This window comes from Anopheles merus, chromosome 2L (genome assembly GCF_017562075.2).
Source record: "Anopheles merus strain MAF chromosome 2L, AmerM5.1, whole genome shotgun sequence".
In the NCBI taxonomy this organism is placed as follows: domain Eukaryota; kingdom Metazoa; phylum Arthropoda; class Insecta; order Diptera; family Culicidae; genus Anopheles; species Anopheles merus.
Genome location: NC_054083.1, coordinates 42,111,148 through 42,130,168, shown reverse-complemented (window position 1 = coordinate 42,130,168; position 19,021 = coordinate 42,111,148). Strand labels below are relative to the sequence as shown.

The following is a 19,021-nucleotide window of genomic DNA, read 5'->3' as shown; positions in this document are numbered from 1 at the left end:
TGGAGTCATAATAATCGGAGAAAACTTGCTAAGGAAAGATACCGTTTTTGTGTGAAATTAAATTTCAAATAATGAGGAAAAACAAATAAAAACTAAAATTAAAAAAAAACGACCATCCAACTTGCCACCGTGTAAACGTACCTTTAGTAGTCAGCTGTCAACTTGAGCCGGCAACGCAATTGCGAAACGTCATGTTGGATGTAAACATAAACACATGCGCTCGGCAATGTGCGGCACGGTCCAGCCTCAGTGGAAAAGAATGTGAAAAAGTGTATTTTAGTGATAATTAAACATGTCCTCCATCATACTGAACACGCTACGGAGACAGTGCGTCAGTCAGTTCCGCACGCGACTACTCCAGCAGTCGTTTTTGGCGACAACAAGCCGTGGATTTCACATCGCACCAATCGACTGCGCCCCCAAACCTCACCAAAAGGATGAATTTTCCCACCTAGAGGCTGCCCATAGTCCGGACCAGTTTGGCACACTGTCGCCCCAAGTAGAGGAACCAGAAACACCCGACGAGGGTGACCTAAAGGAGGAAGACTTTCTGCAAAACATACCCGCCCCGGGACAGAAGCTGTCCGTGCGGCAGTATGCCGACCTGATCAAGGACCACCTGAAGAACAACCGCATCCGGGAGGCGCTGGATGTGGTCGAGGTGCGCATGAAGCAGGACCGGGTAAAGCCCGTCAACTACCACTTCAACCTGCTGATTGGTGGGTGTGCCCGGGTAGGCTACAGCAAGAAAGCGTTTCAGCTGTACAACAAAATGAAACAGCACGACCTGAAGGTAACGGGCGGCACGTACACGTCGCTGTTTAATGCGTGTGCGGTGTCACCGTTTCTGGGCGATGGGCTGAAGCGGGCGAACCAGCTGCGCGAGATCATGCTGGAGAAGGGGTACGAGCCGAACGAATCGAACTACAATGCGATGATCAAAGCGTACGGACGGTGCGGCGAGCTGAAGACGGCGTTTCAGCTGGTGGATGAGATGGTGGCGCGTCGGTTGAGCATTGGCACGGATACGTTCAACTTTCTGCTGCAGGCGTGCATTAGCGAGCGAGAGTATGGGTTCCGGCATGCGCTGCTCGTGTGGCACCGGATGCACCGGTTGCGAATCAGCCCGGATCGGTACTCGTTCAATCTGTTGCTTCGCTGTGTGCGCGACTGTCAGCTGGGCGATCTGGAGACGACGCAGCAAGTGATTGAGCAAATTCTCGCGGAAAGCATTGGAGGTAATGCCGGGAAACAGGTGCCAGCGATTGAGGAACCGTCGGTTGAAGCAATAGAGCGGTCGGAAGAGGACAACGCGGAACAGCAGCAAACGCTCGCTACAATCGTCACAAATCGAGAGCTTACCGAGCGCCTCAATCACGAAGGTGTTCCGGATCTGCTATCCCCCCAGCCCCATCTCGGCAGCTTGGTAAGGTTGGGCGAAGTGCGAAAACCGGAGGACCGTTTGTTGCTGCTCGGTGGCTCGTCGAACGTGTTCGCTGAAATGCGGCGGTGCGGGGCCGAGCCGGACATACGCACCATTACCGAGCTGCTGGACGTGATTCCTTCGACGTATGCCGCCGAAAAGCAGCTGCTCGGTACGATCAAGCAGCTCAAGCTGCGGTGCGATATCGATTTCTTTAACATACTGATAAAAAAGCGATCGATGCGGTTCGACTATGAGGGTGCAAAGGTACGGACCGTTTTGTTTATTTTAATTGAACTGAATATTAATTTACGCTTGTGCATTCCACCCCCAGGACGTGCTGTACATGATCGAGGCGGCCAACCTGGAACCGGACATCGTCACGTACGGTGTGCTGGCGCTCGGCTGCCAAACGCAGGAGGAAGCTCGCTCACTTCTGAAAATGATGCACGAGGCGGACGTGCGCATGAACATACAAATCCTCGGCGCCATGTTGCGGCAGGGTTGCGCGAAGCAGAACTTTCGCTACGTGACGGAAATCCTGCAGATCGTGAAGCGCGAGCGGCTAAAACCGAACGAACCATTTCTGCGCCATCTGGAGGAGTTTGGCCGGGTGTGCGAAAAGCGGGACCGCGAGTACGATGCGAAACCGCGCAAAAGGGGAAGGGATGAGTTTAAGCAGGAGTACAACCGGTACCGGATGCAGCTGGATGCGTGGCGCGAACATATGGGACTGCAGGGGTTGGCGCTCGACCAAGCGCTCGGCATTGTGCGCGAACATCCGTGGGAACAGTTTAAGGAGCCGCAGGCGGAGGGGTACGAGGCGGTGAAAAATCCAAAGCTACGCCACAAGCGAAAGAAGCAACACTCGATACGGAGGGTCGATGTGGAGGCGATCGAGGACGATGATGATCGCGGGCAAGGAAAGGAGCACGATCAGACGAAGGAAGTGAAGTTAGCGCATTAGCCGGCAGGAGTGTAGCCAGCACTAAGCTAAATAAACGTGAGCCGTAGAATGTGATTTAGTCGAGTGAAGAAAACCTTCCGTTCGTTGTTTGGTATTTTAAATAATGCGCACTTTATTTCAACCTCTTAACTGAGTATAACTGGCCACTCGTTCTCTCCTCTCTCTCTCTCTCTATCTTTTTTTTTACAAACATTACATCAACCAAGGTGTCTACTCCCGCCCGTTTTCCCAGGTGAGGGATTGCCCACGTGTCATGGATTGCTACGATGGATGGGCTGATGCGATCACGATGGGCTTTCTCCACCACAGTAGTGCCACACCACACCACACTAATCAGCGCACACTAATTACACCGGCATATTACGCACCTGCTCACAGCTATTGCTAACGTCCTACAAATTACTAAAACAAAAAAACCTTTGGGATGATATTACAATTACTAAACACGCGGGTTAGTGTAGAATGGGATTTCCTTTACGGGATTACAGGGGAAAATGGGAGGGTGGTTTGTTTACAGTGTTCTGCTTTGTTTTTATATTTTAAGACACTATTATTTATTATGTATTACAGGGATTATCGAGGGTTTTCTCATAGTTGTGGGACTCTTTCTTATGGGAAGTTACCTTCAGATGATGCAAATTGGACTCTATGGTACCCTTTTTGCGACAGACTGTTTGGAAATTCCTATTAGATTTGTCCCACAAGTGTGCTATATAGTCCAATTCGTTAAGTTCATTTCCAGTAAGAAAGAGTCAATAAAGTGACGCACAGCTATGAGAACTCATGGCTAGTGCCTCCGTCCATTGCTTTCCCCCTGTTTCAGCATACAATATGGCCTGTTTTTCTTTCGCCTTCTGCTTCCTTCCCTTCCCGTCCGATTGGCGGTCGTGTGAATTAATTCGGGGTGAGATATCGTGTGAACCTTACAACGCTATGCACTTTGCTTCTTCGTCCCTTTTTCGTTATTTATATACAATTAGTAGCACTTCCACTACTACCACTACTATTACACTACTAAACATAAACTTTCGCAAACATAACATTTGTGTAACATTTCTTATTTGTTTCCTCTTTCTCTCCCTCTCGCTCTCTCGCTCTCTCTCGATATCCGTTTTTTGTTCGATTTAGCTTTTATTTTTTTCCTTTTTCACTAAGATTTATCTCACCAGGGAACTGAGTTTAACACTACTAAAGCTTTCTTTAATAGGGGGATTGCCTTCGGCTACGCACGTGTTTTTGTGTGTGTTTGATTGTTTGAGGAAAATTTGTATTCCTTCGAGCTCAATACTTTACCAAAAACTTCGAGTTCAGTGGTTGAGGTGAGGTTTACTTTCGTGCTTTTTCTCTACATTTTTTTACTTACTTTCATTTTATTTTTGCTTTCATTTTTTTGTTCCTACCCTAAGCACACTATTTTGTTGTGTCTGTTTTTGTGTCGTATTTGCTTTCTTTTTTCTTCCTAACTTTGGTACTTTGTTGCTAAGAGTGTGTCTCTGTCGGTGAGTATATTAATTTTCGGTCGGAAGGGAGGGGGGATTGTGTCCTCGCTCGATCGATGTGATAAAAATTCGAATTATTTGTTTTTCTGTTTTTTTTTTAACTCCTCTCTGCTATTTGCTTCTTTGCTCTATAATACTACGACCCGACGAGCCCGATCGGTAGCCGATCCGTTTGCACAAAGATGTTCCTTCCGTTTTTTGTCCTTCAATTTCAATTTTGCACCGTAGCACTGTTTTCTCTCTCTCTCTCTCTCTCTTTTTCGGCTTAGTAGAAATTGCTACACCAGGCCGGTTCGGAGCTGAGGGCGGCGGACGGTGTGCTGCCTACGAGCGGCAGCCGGCTCGCGATCATCGGCGTCGGCTGCGTGATCGGCAGGCACTGGAAGACGTAGTTGGTGTCGTAGTTGTTGTCCCAGAACTGCTCCCCCCGGCAGTGGAACCGGATCGCCATCTCGATCCGCTGCCCGACCTGCACCGAGTTGCCGTGCAGCGTGAAGCTAAACTTGTCCGAGAAGCCGTCGCACGAGTTCTCCGCGTACACCGCCTGCAGGTCGGCGTAGCTGCGCCAGTTGTCCAGCGTGTACCGCACGTACACCGACTTGTGGAAGTCGAGATTGCGCACGCGCACCGTGCCGGTGATGGTGAGCGTGATCGGATCGGTGACGGCCGCATTCTCCAGATTCACCTGCTTCTCGCGCACCCGGTCGAGAAAGCAGGGCAGTGCGCCCGGCTGCTGAAACAGCGGCACCAGCACGCGGTCCGCCTTCGGCCCGAGGCTAATGATTTCCGGCATCGGTTGCTCCGCGGCCGTGACGATGGTAAGATCCTCGTACGCGGACTGGGGCACCTTCGGCACCTCGTCCATGAACGTCCGCACGTCGGTCAGATCGAGCCCGAGCACGTCCGCAAAGCGGACGATCTTCTTCCGGCCCGGTGTGCCCGGTGGCGTCTTACCCGTTTTGAGCGACGAACAGCGCCGGATGCGTTGCGGTTTGCTTTCCTCCTCGTCCTCATCGCCCGATGACATGGTCGCCCGGCGGCCCCCACCGTGCTTCCGGTCGTCCTCCTCGTCGTACTCGTTGCTGTCGTTGAAGCGGCTCGAGGCGCGATCGTTCCGTTCCTGTTGCAGCTGCTGTTCGTGATCATTGCTCACGATCGTCGTACAATCTTTGAGTATTTTCTCCACCTCCGCCAGCTCGATGGTGGCGGCACTCTGGCAACCGGTGCTGTGCGACCCGTCCTGTGGCTCAATGTCCTCCTCGTACTGTATGCCGTGGCTTCTTAGCCGCTCCAGCTCCGTGTCCGCATTGATCACGACGGTGCCGCGCGGCATAATCGCATGCCCGTTGCCCAGCACGGCTGTTCGGCTGTCCGGCACGTCCGTCCCCGGAGTCGTGTGCACGCCCTCCTCCTCCTCCAGCGGTTCCATCGTCACGTCCTGCAGCGTGCTGTTCGAGTTGGAGCTCATGCCCGTAAACGTCGAGTGGTTCGATTCGGTCGACTGGGACGGTGGCAACGATTCGGAGCAGCTGTCACTGTCGGCGGCGGTGGCAGCGATATACCCCCCGACCGGCACCGCGTGTCCGTTGGCCGGTTGACTAGAGTGAAGCAGTGCGGTGAACGGGTTGATCGGTGAGGTAGCGCTGGCCACGGTGGCACTTTCGACGGTTTGGTGCTGCACGATCGTGCGCAATGCGCTAGCCGGCGCTGCCGGTATCGTGCAGTCGTAGTACTCGCAGCCGCTATTGACCGATCGCTGCTCCGGATCGGAGCTGTCCGGATCGTAGAACTGACAGTCGGACGAGCTGCTGTGGCTGCTGGCCGCCGAACCCTGGGGCGTGGAGCAGGGAGAGGAACAAACGTAGCCCGATTCGGGTGCCTGCGGCTGCTGCTGCTGCTGCTGCTGCTGCTGCACTACGGTCGTGGGGTCTTTAGCGTCTGGTGCGGTGGTCAAGGGCAATCCCGTCGGTGTGGCCGTTGCCGTTTCGATTAAACGTGTGTACTCGCATTCTTCGACCGGCGAGCTAGGGCTTTCCACCTCCAGGCCAAAGTCGAAGCAGGAATCGGCCTCGGCACTGTTCGGCACGACCAGGGAGCGGAGCGGCTGCAGGCTCGTTACGCCCGTCTGGTCGGTGGTGTTTGCCGCCGACAGCCAGGTGTTTTCCGTGTGCCGATCGTCCGCTGCCGTAAGTTGGCTCTCGTCCTCATCGTCGTCATCACCGGTGCTGCCCTGGAAGAAAAAGAAGGGGGAAAACTTTAGAAAATGTCACTCGAAGCACTGTAAACACTCAAAGGAAGCAAAGAGCTACAACAGGAAGGGTTCGGTTGGTGTTAGTGTGCCATGAAAACTGCTTGGAAACGGTGTTAGTGATCAAGGTTCATAATTTACTACAGGTCGGTCCGTCCAGTGTACTTTGACAGGTAGGGAGTCCAAAGTTACTTAGCAACTCATACAAAGTCCTTAGCAACTCTTACCTATCTGCCAATCTGCACGGAAATCTCTATCTAACATGGTTACCAAAATTAGAGCTAAGGATCGATACCTGTAGTATATCTAAGCACCTTGGTAGTGATGTGTTTTTGAAGCTGTTTATAATGGTGTGTGTTGGAGTTAAGAATCGGACCAAGTTGGCAAGCAAGAAGTACGGAAACAGGGGAGAAAGGGGAGGGGGATGCGGGAGCTAATGATGCAGTCTAGTGTTGGGTAAGTCAGATTCAGATTCAAGAATCTGAATGAATCTTTGAAATGAATCTGATGAATCTGAATCTTGGTTGGATCTCAAGCGATTCATACATCTCTAAAGATACATAGAGCTTGAGCTTCTTATTATTCTTCTTCTTGGCTTAACAACCTACGTGGTCATGTGCACCATCCTATGCAGACTTTCGAGACTTGTTCGGCAAGTACCGGATAGTTTGTTTTGCTAGATTAATGCAAGGCTTGGAGATTCATGAGTCTTTCGATATGCATGAATCCTTGGAGATGATTCATTAATCTTTGAAGATTCGATTCGAGATTCACTCCTCGCAACCAAGATTCATACGGATGAATGCAACCCAACACTAATGCAGCCCTTACCTGGGAGCCAAGATTCCGTAGGCGTGACTGCAAGCTCCGGGCGAAGGCTTCGGCACGGCTCCGGCAAGACATACCGATCGGGAGCAGTGCGGTGATCCCGCACGGTCTGTCAGGTCCAGTCGCAGACGGATCGCCCGGTGTGGTCATGGAAGCAAGGCAGTTTCTGTGTTCGAGGAAGAAGAGCAGATCGAGACGTGGAGGGAAACCATATGAGTACTGAATCGGGGCAATCGGGAGCAAATTAACTAGGTACTACACTGTTCCGGGTAAGGTAGGTCCAAGAATAAATGTTCCAGGCATCTGTACTGCCCAAAAGGATGAAGCTGTTAGCCACACAAAATGGAATGGAAATACACCAGATGCCTTAATGAAAGGTTAAAAACTGCTATTTTTAGCCGATGGAACTCGAACGCGATAGCGATAAGCAATGAGGCGTAGTGTGGTGTTGCAATTACTGGGGAAAACGTATGTACGGGTATTTTTCATCCACTTCTTGGCGAAATTTCGGGGCAATTTGGCACTCAAGTGTCCGGCCAGACGAGGGATTGGACGATCATCGATTGGACTCTGGGATTGCATGAACACAAATTGATGGTAAATCGGGCAAAACATCCGTATATTTGCCAAAATGGGATGCTTCTTGCCATCTTCCTTTCTTTGATCGAAACCTCTCAAAATATTTTTGTAAGAGAGAGAGGGTGGGGGGGGGGGGGTAAAAGAAGAAAGCACTTTTGCGCAATATTTTCATCGGCGCATCCGCCGACGGTTGAACGCACCAGCGCCACACACATACGTTTTTTTTATTTGCCTTTTCTACATTCAATTAAATTTATTTATGGCACCAAAACGGACGAATGGTCTCCTTCTGGCCCTGTCTCTGCGCCAGTGACGCATGTTTGTCCGCTGCCTTCCCATATGTTTCGGCCTCCATCATGTGGGGCTGATGGGCTGGCGGGCAAGTGGTGAATATCACGAGGTTGATGAATTAAATTGCGCTCGATTTCGCGATCCCCAAGGGGGGGGGGGGGGAAATGTTTCCCCGTTTTGGATCGGTATCGAATTGACGCATCTCTCTCTCTCTCTCTTTATATGCACTTTCGATGCGATCGAGCTCTTTTGTCTCCCTTTTTAGGTGATCCATTGCAACAAAGAGCTAGTTGTATTGCACTTTTTTTTGAGGATTCAAGACACCGTTATCACCTTCAGTGCACTTTAAAAACCAAACCCCTAAGAGCGAGACCAAAAAATTCGATTAAAAAGCCACGGCTTTCGAACGTGGTCATCAGTCGCGGCTATTTTACCGTACACGATGCTTTCGGTTACGGATTCTTTCTATAAATACTTGTTGTGTGGCGCCGCGTAACGTACACGCGCGTCCTTTTTCCTTGCACAAATGGGACATGCGAAGCAACGGCGAAGACGATCGATGGGGGGAGGGGGCGGTCAAATGAGGGCGAATGTTTATAGTAGTGATAGGCTCGATCAGCAGACTAGAGGTGTATTAGGAAAGCGAAAAAGCTTCCGGTATAATGTTTATTTAAAAAGAAACCGGTGAATTGAATGTTTTGTTTGTCTCGTTGCTTGGAAAGCATAAAAAGTATTTTTAAAAAGCAATATTTACATTGTTTAATCTTTGTTTTGCGTGAAAGTATACAAAAACAATACGTAAATTTAACAATAAGTAAACTCATCAATGAATACAGAAAGCGATGTAAACAATTCACAGAAAATTAAAAAAAACAGATAAATAAAGCGACAACAAAAGAAAGTAGACAACAGCAATAAAAAGGCGAACAAGAGAAAATAAACAAAACAAACAGAAGAATATTTTTTTTACACAAAAAAAGCCACAACAACAAAACAAAGAAACGGAGAAAAAGGAGGGACAAAAAGGAAGCAATAAAAACCTGATCAAAATGATCCACCCCCAGGCGTAGAGTGACCAAGCTTCATGTAATCTGGAAAGGAATAAATCGAAAGGATAATTAAAACTATATTCCGACACACGCACACGCACGCACAGAAACACAGGCACACTATATTGGACGGCTATGGTGATGGTGTTAGTGCTGTTGTTGTTGGTGTACGTGAGAGGTTGCGTAAACTGAGCAAACGCCAGCTGACTCCTTCTTCTCCGACCGACACCAGACACGGTCGCGTCACGCCACACAGGGAAAGTGTTACTTTGAAGGACAAGATGGTGGCGCGCGCGTGGTACCACCGAACTAACAAACCGACCAGAGGTAAGTAGTGAGTGGAAGGAGAGTAAGAAAACAAGGATATAACATCGTGAAAAAACGATCACCGCCCTAAGGGGGGGGGGGGGGGGTAAGGGGGTTAGAAAATCCGGTTGAGACCGAAAATGCTTTCGAACGCGATACTATTTCTCTCCTATTCTTAGCTTCGCACCACGCGAACGGGGCGACATGAGAGAAAGACGCAAGGGACCACCACCACACCATCGAAATGTGCGAATGCGAAACCAAACATGACTCTTTCGAGAGGGGAGATGTCACGCAGCATGCTGTGGTGGCGGCCGTTGTGTTTGCAAAAAAAGGTAGGAAAGTGAGTGCGGTCGAATCGAAAGACACAAATAAAAAACAGTCGCAGCAAGCATTGGTGCCATTGATTCCGCGAACGGTGTACAACACACGACACGGGAAGGATGGTTTTGGGACCATCAATGACCAAAGTAGCAGCAGCAGCAGCAATGTTGCCGTGGTCATCGTTGTTGTAATCCCAAAAATAAAGACGAATGTCAATGTCGAGTGGGGCGAGCGTGTGTGTTTGTGTTTATGGTGTGATGATTAGATGATACCGATTTCAAACGGCACACACTCACGGTGGGACGGACACGCTAGCAACGTGGTGTCTGTCGGTGTCAGATTCAAACGATAATAGTAATTTCAATCGAGAGAGAGAGAGAGAAAGAGAGACGAGGAGAAAAACAGAGGGAGAGCAACAACTCTAATAGAATGTTTGAAAATCGTGTGTGCGTGGTGTTGTTACAATTTAATTATAGACGAGTTTCAATGATGCATTGTGTTAGCGTTCCGAACGGTCCGAATATGCCTTATTGAATATGAAGGCATAAAGTATGGGATGTAACATGATTAACTTGGTAATTGAGTTCGCCCGTAGACACAAAACTATGCCTCCACTGTCAGACAGCGGGCAGGCCACGGGTTTGGTGTGTCTAACCTCATCATGGGAGACAGTAAGGTAGAGCTAGAGCATTGGAAGTATTTTGGTAGTTAGTTAAGGAGATGTAATATTAAACGGTAAGAATCACTAGTAGCTTGAGTCAGTTTGTGTTGGACAAACTTTGAGTAGAAGCATTAGGGAAAGGTAAGAATTAGTGTTGGGAGTTTCGGGATTCGGGAAGAATTCGAAGATTCAATTCAAAAGTTCGTATCGCATCCCGATGGAAGGAATTGAATCCCCGAAAGATTCCATTGCCATTGGGATTTGATTGCAATTCGAAGGGATTATTTCATTGGGATACCAATAACGAATGGATCCCAATGAGATTTGGAAATGGAATCCCATTGAGAAACTATAAAGGTGCTAATCGTTGCTCCAAATTGGGATTCGGACAGCCACGATCGAAGAGGAAAAGATGCTTAGATACTGCTGTTGCTTTAATTTATTTCATGAGTATCCTGCTCAGTGTTGCGTAGAATATAGCAAAATGTTCGAAAAACATCTAAGGGAACCACAATTTTATGTCATTTTACAATGACTACGATCGTTCCCGAATTCGATCGAGTTTGGGAAAGTTCCTGGGAGATTCGATTCCCACATAGTATTCCTTTTACGATTCTTGTTTCCCAACACCAGTAAGGATGCTCTCTGGAACCTTGTCAATGGCCAAATAGATACACGTTTTGGCGTCTCGCAGGAGGCAAACGAGGTTCAAGCCCCGTCCAATGCACTGGACTGTGGAAACAGGGTTTCCCACGATTTAATAATTGGTTCCCATCAAGTTTTGGATGGTTCCCAAATTTTGTTGTTGCGTTCCCATGATTTTTTGGCCGTTTCCCAGATTTTTTTGGTTCAATTTTATTGATATCCAATCGGACAATAGAAATAAATTATGGGAACGAACCAATAATCTATAAGATACGATAAATAAATTGTGAGATGAGCCCAAAAAATTATGGGAACTGACCAATAATTCGAGGGGAAACCCTGTAAGAGTAATCTGGGAGTGCTCTGAGGCATTCGAATTACAACAATAGCGACGAAGAATAATAGGAGATCGATGTTTATAAACAAAAATGTAAGCTGGCAGCGATTATAAACACTATGTCGAGAGAGATATTCCATTTCAATTACAGGATGCTATCTACAAGCTAGTACAGTATAATAGGAAAGCTATAGGTACTGATTGGGAACTGATCTTTAAATATAGAGAATACAGATAAGGGAGAGACAGAGAGAGAACCTTAAAAATGGTAAATTATAACCAACCAGAATGAACGCATAAAGCTTAGAAAGTGATCTTTACAGAGTGAGAGAAAGAGAGAGAGAGAGAGAGAGAGAGAGAGAGAGAGAGGGGAGAGAGAGGAGAGAGATAGAGATAGAAAATAGATAGAGAAATATAACTTTCTAATAAGGTACAGGACCCAGAAAGGTAACGATGAATTTAAGAATTATGATCTTCTACGCTCAGAGAACCTTGACAAAACTACTGAAGGATACACTTTTTCCATACTTTCCAACGCTACTTCCACTCCATTACTATGTTGCTTTGCTGCTGCTTTGAATCATCTAAAGGGATGAACTTTATAGAATAAATAACTGATCTTAGCAATAGACAAGGGCTAAAGGCGCCTCACAGACGACTTTTTTCATTTCAAAGTAGTGTGTACGCCATACTGGTGATAATAGCACCATCTAGGCCAGACTAATTCACACTAACTCCCCATGGTGCGATGCAAAACGGATGCCACACGTTGTTGTGACATGCCATTTGACCATCGCAGAAGGAAATGCTGAATAATCTGCTACAAAAAATTGGAATAGGAAACATATCATCCCACTTGATCTTTAAAACTCAGTCCACTAACAAGCATCAGGTAGTTTTGGGTGTGTAAAACCATTTGCTTGATTAGAGGTATAAACTATCCCATAATTAACAAGCTGCTCATGAGCGGTGCATGCATCATCCACGTGCATACCGCTAATCGTAAATCGTACCAAGCTGCAAAAGAAGCTACAACTATTCCTCCAGCACCACCGCCACCACCACCACCAGAGCTTTGCTCTTTGCCCGGGCGCTACCGATACCGATTGCATCAATTACACTGTGCATCACCGTTGCATTCTCTCCTTCTCCCTTTCTCTCTCCCATACACACTGTCCCTACTTCCTAATCAACGGGAACACACACACAGACACACACATCGAACGAAGACCGAGAACCGTTGCACTGAAGCGATCCGGTCCAGTCCGCACGCGCCTATCAGTCGCACAAAACCAAATGTTGTAAACAATAACAGAGAGAGAGAGAGAGCAGCACCGTCTTGGCGTTATCGGAGGATGCAGGCGGATTCACGCGGCTTTCCGTGCTGTTGTGTGTGGTGTCTGGTGCGGGAGATTCGTTAGCACAATGTTTACCAACATACTAAGAGACGGTACGGCAGATAACACACAGCTGATGGAGGAGCGATCGATGAGTGTGTGCGGAACCAAGCTGTAAAGTTGTACACCAAGCGCCGCCCGTGGATTAATTGCCAGAACTCAATGTTCAAGAAGGAAGAGAGAGAGAGAGAGAGGTTTGCGAAAGGAAAAATAATAAGAAAAAGTAAAACAAAAACAAAAACACCAAAATCATTTTAAAGTGTTTAAAGATCATTTGTTTAACGGTCTCTGTCAAGCTGTTTTGAAAGCGACAGAGATTGCAAAGCGCCAGTGAAATGATTCACATTGCATCGGCAGCAGATTGTTATCACACTAACCTTCACAGTCGATCTGGTGTGAAAGGACCATGCATGTAATAATAACGCGTTCTAGGAAAATGGATTTTTTTGCACAAATGCGTCTTTTAATCCTACGGAATAACGGCAGACAAAGAGTTCTATTTCAAACCAATAAAATATGGTTAAATAGGTTGAATCGGACAGATTTACTTGAATTCAAAGGTTTGATTACATTAAGTAATGTATTTAATATTGAAAAATTGTCAAACACCTAGTAAAACATCAATTAGAGAAGGTTTTAAACGCGACCGGATCGACTGAAGGTTAAAATTGTCGTCGAAGCAAAGGCGACATGGAGACGCCTGGTGTTCGTGCGAGGTTCCAATGCTGCTGCTCTCCACCTTTACCGCGCACCACCCTCTCTCAATTTGGAACTAATTTATCAATTTATGAAATTTAACATTTTCGGCACAGGCACGATGGTCAAGGGCAGCCGGAGATTTGCCAAATTGAAGCTCAATAGGCTCAATACGTCTGAAGCGACGCCTCAATCGCGTACAAAAGTAACTCCAGCGTATTGAAGAGTTTGTGTTGTTGTTGTTGTTGTTGTTAGTTTAACAATAGAAAGGTTTTTTTTAAAGCAATACAGCCATTTTGGAACGTTTCTCATGAATACAAACATGAAACATTTTTGTAATATTTTTATATAGAAAATGGATACATTTTGTCACTGAAAAATGAGGTAAGCGAAAGGCCTCCCAAGTGCTGCAGTTAATGCACCAGTCCATTTGAACGTACCGCTTGGAAAACGGTGCAGACAGGAAGGTAGGTGCAAAAAACACAGCACAAAATATTCCGGAGCGTGCCGACCGTACCGTGGTCACCTTCAAATGACATTCCTTGCGTCCACCACCAGCGTTCATGGGAGCAGAAAGGTTGGAGTGCGGAGGACGCGCGCGCGTCAAAAGATATATATTGTTGCGTTGCCGCCTTGTGTTTTTTTCTTCTTCTCCCGCCCAGTACCGTGTGTGTATCATCATGCACTTCCGCGCCCGTCCGTCGCTCCACCAGGGCAGGGACAGGGACACAGGGTTTATATGACCATATGTGACGGTGCGCTTTTGCATCGACGAAAACCATCCCGTGTCGAATGGGGTGTGTCAATTGCATTCGGGAAAAGGGTAAAGAACCGAAGGGGGCGAGGGGCACGATCATAATGATAGCAAATCGATGATAATAAGCGTTGCCGCACCATCGTGGGCTGATTAAATCGATTGACTTTTTAAAAATAAAATCCCGCTTTTAATTATAGCAAGACGAGAGGATGTAGTTTTAGCATTTGAGCGCTTTCCAACCGCAACGCTGGGCAACGAGCGTTTAACCATTTTACGTTAAACTGCACGTGAGAAGATGTGTGTGTGTGTGTGTGTGTGTGTGTGTGTGTGGCTGATCCGGGATCAATCAACCGATCAGCTGACGACTTGCCTACCCTTCCTCGACAACACGGCGGCGCCATGTTTCCAACGGGCTGGGCTGCGGGTGCGGCGTAATTTATCGCGCCCCACAAACGTTCCTTCCCAGACTGGCTGGGGGCAGACACAGGCAGAGGTTTTCACTTCAGTCCGCTAGGCAAGAGGTGCTATTAAAAGTGTACGAGTGGGTGGACATGGGATCAGCTGTGTGGGGGGATGCATTGCAGGTGAAGGGCTCGGCCATTGGCCCCCAAATGCCGCGCGGTGTTTCGCCGCAGTAGCGTCAATCATCACCTGATCGTGACATTTGACCATGATCATCTACCTGTGCGCGATCCTAACTTTCTCAGGGGGGTGATAGGGGGGGGGGGGGGGGGAGATGAAGGATGGGCGAGCAGTTAGTACACCCACTCCCTTGCGGACAATGTTTACGATGGTTACGATCGTGCGCTAAGATGATCGTACCAACACTAACAGGAAGGTGACAACAGATCAGGTGAACCATTTCAATACTTGGTGAATTAGGTGAAAGGAGGGGAGGGGGGTAAGCATTCAGTTAGTCTATTTGGCAATGGCAAACCACCGTACACCAATGTAAACACCGTGCCGAACACAGCAACTCTCCCGCGTGCATCGTGATCGTCGCGATCGTCAGCGTCTGGTGACCGACAGCAGGACCACCATTGGATTCGATTGGCGATGCTTATTTTTAACAGCATTTACATTAATAACACACACCAACACACACCCACACACAGGGAATACATTTACTGTGTAGTAGTGTTAACGTAAGGAAATGCCGGGTAAGAGGGGGAGTTGCAAAGTAGAAGTGTTCGCTTCAATAACGGAAAAATGGCTTTTGTTTGTGTTGGTGAAAGGGCGATCGCAGGATGTTGAAAAAGAAGCTGTTTTCCGTACAGATCCCTGGGCGGTTGTGGTTGTTTTGATTTTCCAATTCGGCGAGAGCAAATTACTTTTCAAGGCGCGCGTTAAAATCACAAAAATACAGTGCTCACACTGTATCCCTTACACAATGGGTGCGTTGGAGGTGAAATTTTGGTCAAAAATCGTTGTTTTTGGGTTCACTGTAGGTGGTGGTTTTGTTGAGTTGTAATGGAGCAGTTTACAAATATTTTACATAACTTATTCGAGGAACGTAAAAAAAAAAAAAACAAAAAATGTATATAGAATTTAATAGTTTTTGCCAGAAAATTGATCCGTTTTGTGCAAATTCGTTGAAGAATTTGCTTGAAATCTTGTATAATTTAATTCAATAAACATTCAAAAAATACAAAAAAAAAGTCAAATTTAGTACACAGTGAAACAGTACAGGACAAAAGTCGACAGTGTAACACTATTCCATTTAAACAAAAATACCAACTAATCATTAAATTATTGATAAAAAAATAATCATTGAGCAATTATATTTTTGCAGAAAAAACGTCAAATTCAACTTACGCGGATGCCTTACGCGGAACGCATAAACCGCGCATCTGGAGCGCAGACTGTAATCACCTACAGGAATTTTGCAAATTCCACGTATTCGATGATAGATATCGATATCGATATCAAATTAAAATGATAAGCATTTATCTAAATTAAAATGCATCACTTTTCTTCGTAAAACGATAAGATGAATTTAATGAAACAATTAACTCATCAACCAAACGAAAAACAAGATTTGGTTTTTAGGAAGCAAATCACAATTTTGTTCAATAATCTGTACTGAATCATGTGAGGTGTTCATAGCTCTCGAAAGAGATGTTCAACACACGGGGTTTCAGCATAGTAGCTTATTCTGAAATTCATTATCCTATCCCTAATAGTTCCTAGCCTGAACTAATTCTAGTTTGCGAGTTGATTCTGTAATATGGAGTTCATGAACTAATAGCTCAATACACTACCATGAGGGAACTCTGACAACCGAATTTGTGTGTTGAATATATTTTAATGTTTCGCAATCTTTAGAAATGACATCGATTACACCAAACATATTGATTTCCTGTGAGGTATATTATATCATATCATTCGTTCTTTAAAACGTAACCAATGGACTCAATATTGCTTCCAGCTTGTCAACTGCTCCAATATCTTCACAGTAGTTTATCGATTAGGCATCTGTTAAGATTGCACGACGCATAAAAGGGGAGAAGAAGCAACCCATCATCAAAATGGTCAATAGCAGAACACGAAGAAAGTGAAGTTATTCAATCGATCCCGCCCGGCTGGAAGAGAGAGAGTTCAGTTGGAGGTCATACTGATGATTGTGGACGAGCGCGCGAACGATCGCTCCAACCATGTGGTGTGCGGGCGCATGCGTCGATACCGAAAAAGAAAACATCACCCCCCACCCCACCCCCCCGAAAAAAAGTGTCCCACCGCTTACCGTAGCTCTATAAGCAGTCCAATAACGATCGCTGTCACGGTGACGATGATGGTGGGCTGATCGGCGCCAAACAGATGCCGGATCAGCTGCTCGACTGCAAAACCCCCGGTCAGGGTCGATGAGTTCGTGGGTCGTAGTGTTCGCGCTGTGCCGCAGCAGTCTGCGGTAGAGTTGTGCTGGTCGTAGTCGGCCGCTGGTGGTACAGGACGCTGTCGTCGCCAAAGTGGGCGCCACTCGGGGGCCGGCTGCGTTTGGCGTGTCGATGACAGACACGGTTCCACTGCGAACAGCGGCGTCGTACACTGGTCAGTGAGCACAAAGTGCCTATGCACTTCGTTTGATGACGTTGCAGAATGCACAGGACACACACACACACACACGGAAGATGAATAATAACACTATAAGGCTATGGACATTATACAAGATTTGTAAGAAACGACACTAATGGCACCGCACTGGAACAATGTAACAGCAACACACACTCGTGTACAGCACCAAGGACGAAGGATTTTAGTGTAAGGGATGGCGGGCACGAAGAAAGGCCAAAAAAAGCGTATGACAACGATGTGATGCTCCGAGGCGAGTGGAGGGGGCCGAAAAGCGATGCTTTATGTATGTGTGTGTGTGTGTATGGCGACGTTTTGACCACCAAAACGAACGACAATTTCCCTTAGTGCACTTTCGAAGGGTTCCGGCGGAGGATTGGTTGATGTTTTAATTTTGCTATGCTGATTTTTGTTTTTTCAAACAATTTTCTCACTTTTCGCTCCTGTTGTGCACAATATTACACACACACGCACTACACACTACTTCGGCTATTCGCGTATCTATCTTTCGAGCACCTCCACCAACCACTCCACTGTTTCACACCTTTTTCTCTGCTTTAGCTCTTGAAGAATCAACACTTTAGCACCATCGGCAGCACACACTCACTGACCGGATCAGCGGAGGATCACTCGCCGCCACACGACACAACCACACCATAACGATCATCCGCGGAACCCAAGGGCGATCCCGGAACAAGGGGGCGCAGCAATCTGGTGAGCCTCTTGAGTACAGAGACGCGCAAACGAGATGCTTCTGCCGTCCCCCGGTGGACGGTAGGTTGGCGCAAACCCTTTCCTGTGACAGAGGATAGCCGTGCGATGCTATCCTTCCAGAAAGGTGCGTACAGCCCAAGGGTGCTGTCGTTGGTGTGTGTGTGATCGAAGTAGCCCAATGTAGCACCAATGTTCCTAGCGAATGAAGAAGGAGGAGAGAAAAGATTAAAAGGTTGTTCTGAGGAATGTTCAAGAAAGAAGCACACGCACACACATATACAAACGCACACACAACTTTGTCCTTCCACTGCTTGAAAGAGGTCACAAGACAACGGAATGCGTGGGACTTCGTATTACACCAACAGTCTGGGAAGGTCCTGCGAGCTTATAAGACTGTACAGCGATGGTATTGGTACCGTTACATTCTCACACACACAAACACACAGACTGTAAGGGCACTTTAAAAAAGATTCGTTCAATTTTGCGCGCCAACGTGTGTGGCACGGCGACGACACAATGTTACAATTTGCCACAATCATCATCCCCCTGGCGAGGACATCACACTCGAGCAGCACGTGGTCTGTGTGTGTGTGTGTGTGTGTGTGTGCGTCTGACTGAACGCGAACCAAAACTAATTCACCTCTGCCTGCTCTGATGCAATCAATCGTCGGCCACTTGGATCGAGAAATGAAACTGAACCGAGGCCCTTTTGGCTTGGTACACACGGACACGGACACGTAGAAGTCCTGCTGGGTGATGATAAGATACTTACCGGTTGTGGGTGCTACACGGGTTGTCCGTGGTGGTCGTTGCCGAAACCGATGATCGACCCCAAAGAAGGGTCTTTCGGCTCTTTGGTAGGGGTTTGGGCAGGGAGCGCTCCTCCTCCTGCTTTTGCCAAAAGATTTTTGGGATGACCACTTCCAACCAAGCTCGCGTACTGCACGCTAGCGGCCACAGGGAATGTCCGCTGCTGTACTGTGCTGTGAGTGTGTGTGTGTTTTTCGGTGGCAGCGTGGCACCCTGGACACGGAGGAGGCACTCGAAAGATGTTCCGCTGCGGACGTCGCTTTGGCAAAGACTCCCCAGGTCAATCGCAGCCCCCTGTGAAAGCGCCAGAGCAGTAGTGGTCGGGCCCGTGTCGGGCCGCCGTCGATACCGTTCGCCCGTGTACCAAAACCCCAAAGTGTCAAGAGAAGGACGTTGCAAGGTCGCGGAATGCTCGCGCTTG

The 19,021-nt window shown here is 47.5% G+C and overlaps 2 protein-coding genes across 6 annotated transcripts; one reads left to right on the top strand and one right to left on the bottom strand.

The window, feature by feature from the left end:
- Positions 1-187: 187 nt before the first annotated feature.
- On the top strand, positions 188-3,921 carry LOC121594295 (pentatricopeptide repeat-containing protein 1, mitochondrial). The gene is made up of 2 exons (XM_041917397.1): positions 188-1,690; positions 1,758-3,921. The coding sequence occupies exons 1-2, from the start codon at positions 293-295 to the stop codon at positions 2,388-2,390; spliced, it is 2,031 nt and encodes a 676-aa protein (XP_041773331.1). The 5' UTR covers positions 188-292; the 3' UTR covers positions 2,391-3,921.
- LOC121594294 (glycogen-binding subunit 76A) lies at positions 3,750-18,974 on the bottom strand. Of its 5 annotated transcripts, none has more exons than XM_041917391.1 (6): positions 18,563-18,974; positions 17,511-17,985; positions 16,751-17,081; positions 8,876-8,926; positions 6,969-7,131; positions 3,750-6,119 (listed from the first exon to the last, which is right to left on the bottom strand). In XM_041917391.1, coding segments are annotated over exons 2-6 (2,511 nt in total). In that variant the 5' UTR covers positions 17,512-17,985; positions 18,563-18,974; the 3' UTR covers positions 3,750-4,154. The 5 variants fall into 5 exon arrangements, with proteins under 5 accessions (XP_041773325.1, XP_041773327.1, XP_041773326.1 ...); XM_041917393.1 differs by lacking the exon at positions 18,563-18,974 and adding an exon at positions 18,061-18,415; XM_041917392.1 differs by lacking the exon at positions 18,563-18,974 and adding an exon at positions 18,065-18,415.
- Between the last annotated feature and the right edge of the window lie 47 nt (positions 18,975-19,021).

What these genes read in the sequence shown, in the direction of transcription:
- LOC121594295 (XM_041917397.1), top strand. Translation starts at nt 293, where the DNA reads ATGTCCTCCATCATACTGAACACGCTACGGAGACAGTGCGTCAGTCAG. An exon ending in TCGACTATGAGGGTGCAAAG is followed by an intron (nt 1,691 to 1,757) that starts GTACGGACCGTT and finishes TTCCACCCCCAG; the next exon opens with GACGTGCTGTACATGATCGA.
- LOC121594294 (XM_041917391.1), bottom strand. An exon ending in GGGTGGATCATTTTGATCAG is followed by an intron (nt 7,132 to 8,875) that starts GTTTTTATTGCT and finishes CCTCGAACACAG; the next exon opens with AAACTGCCTTGCTTCCATGA. An exon ending in TACGGAATCTTGGCTCCCAG is followed by an intron (nt 6,120 to 6,968) that starts GTAAGGGCTGCA and finishes TTTTTCTTCCAG; the next exon opens with GGCAGCACCGGTGATGACGA.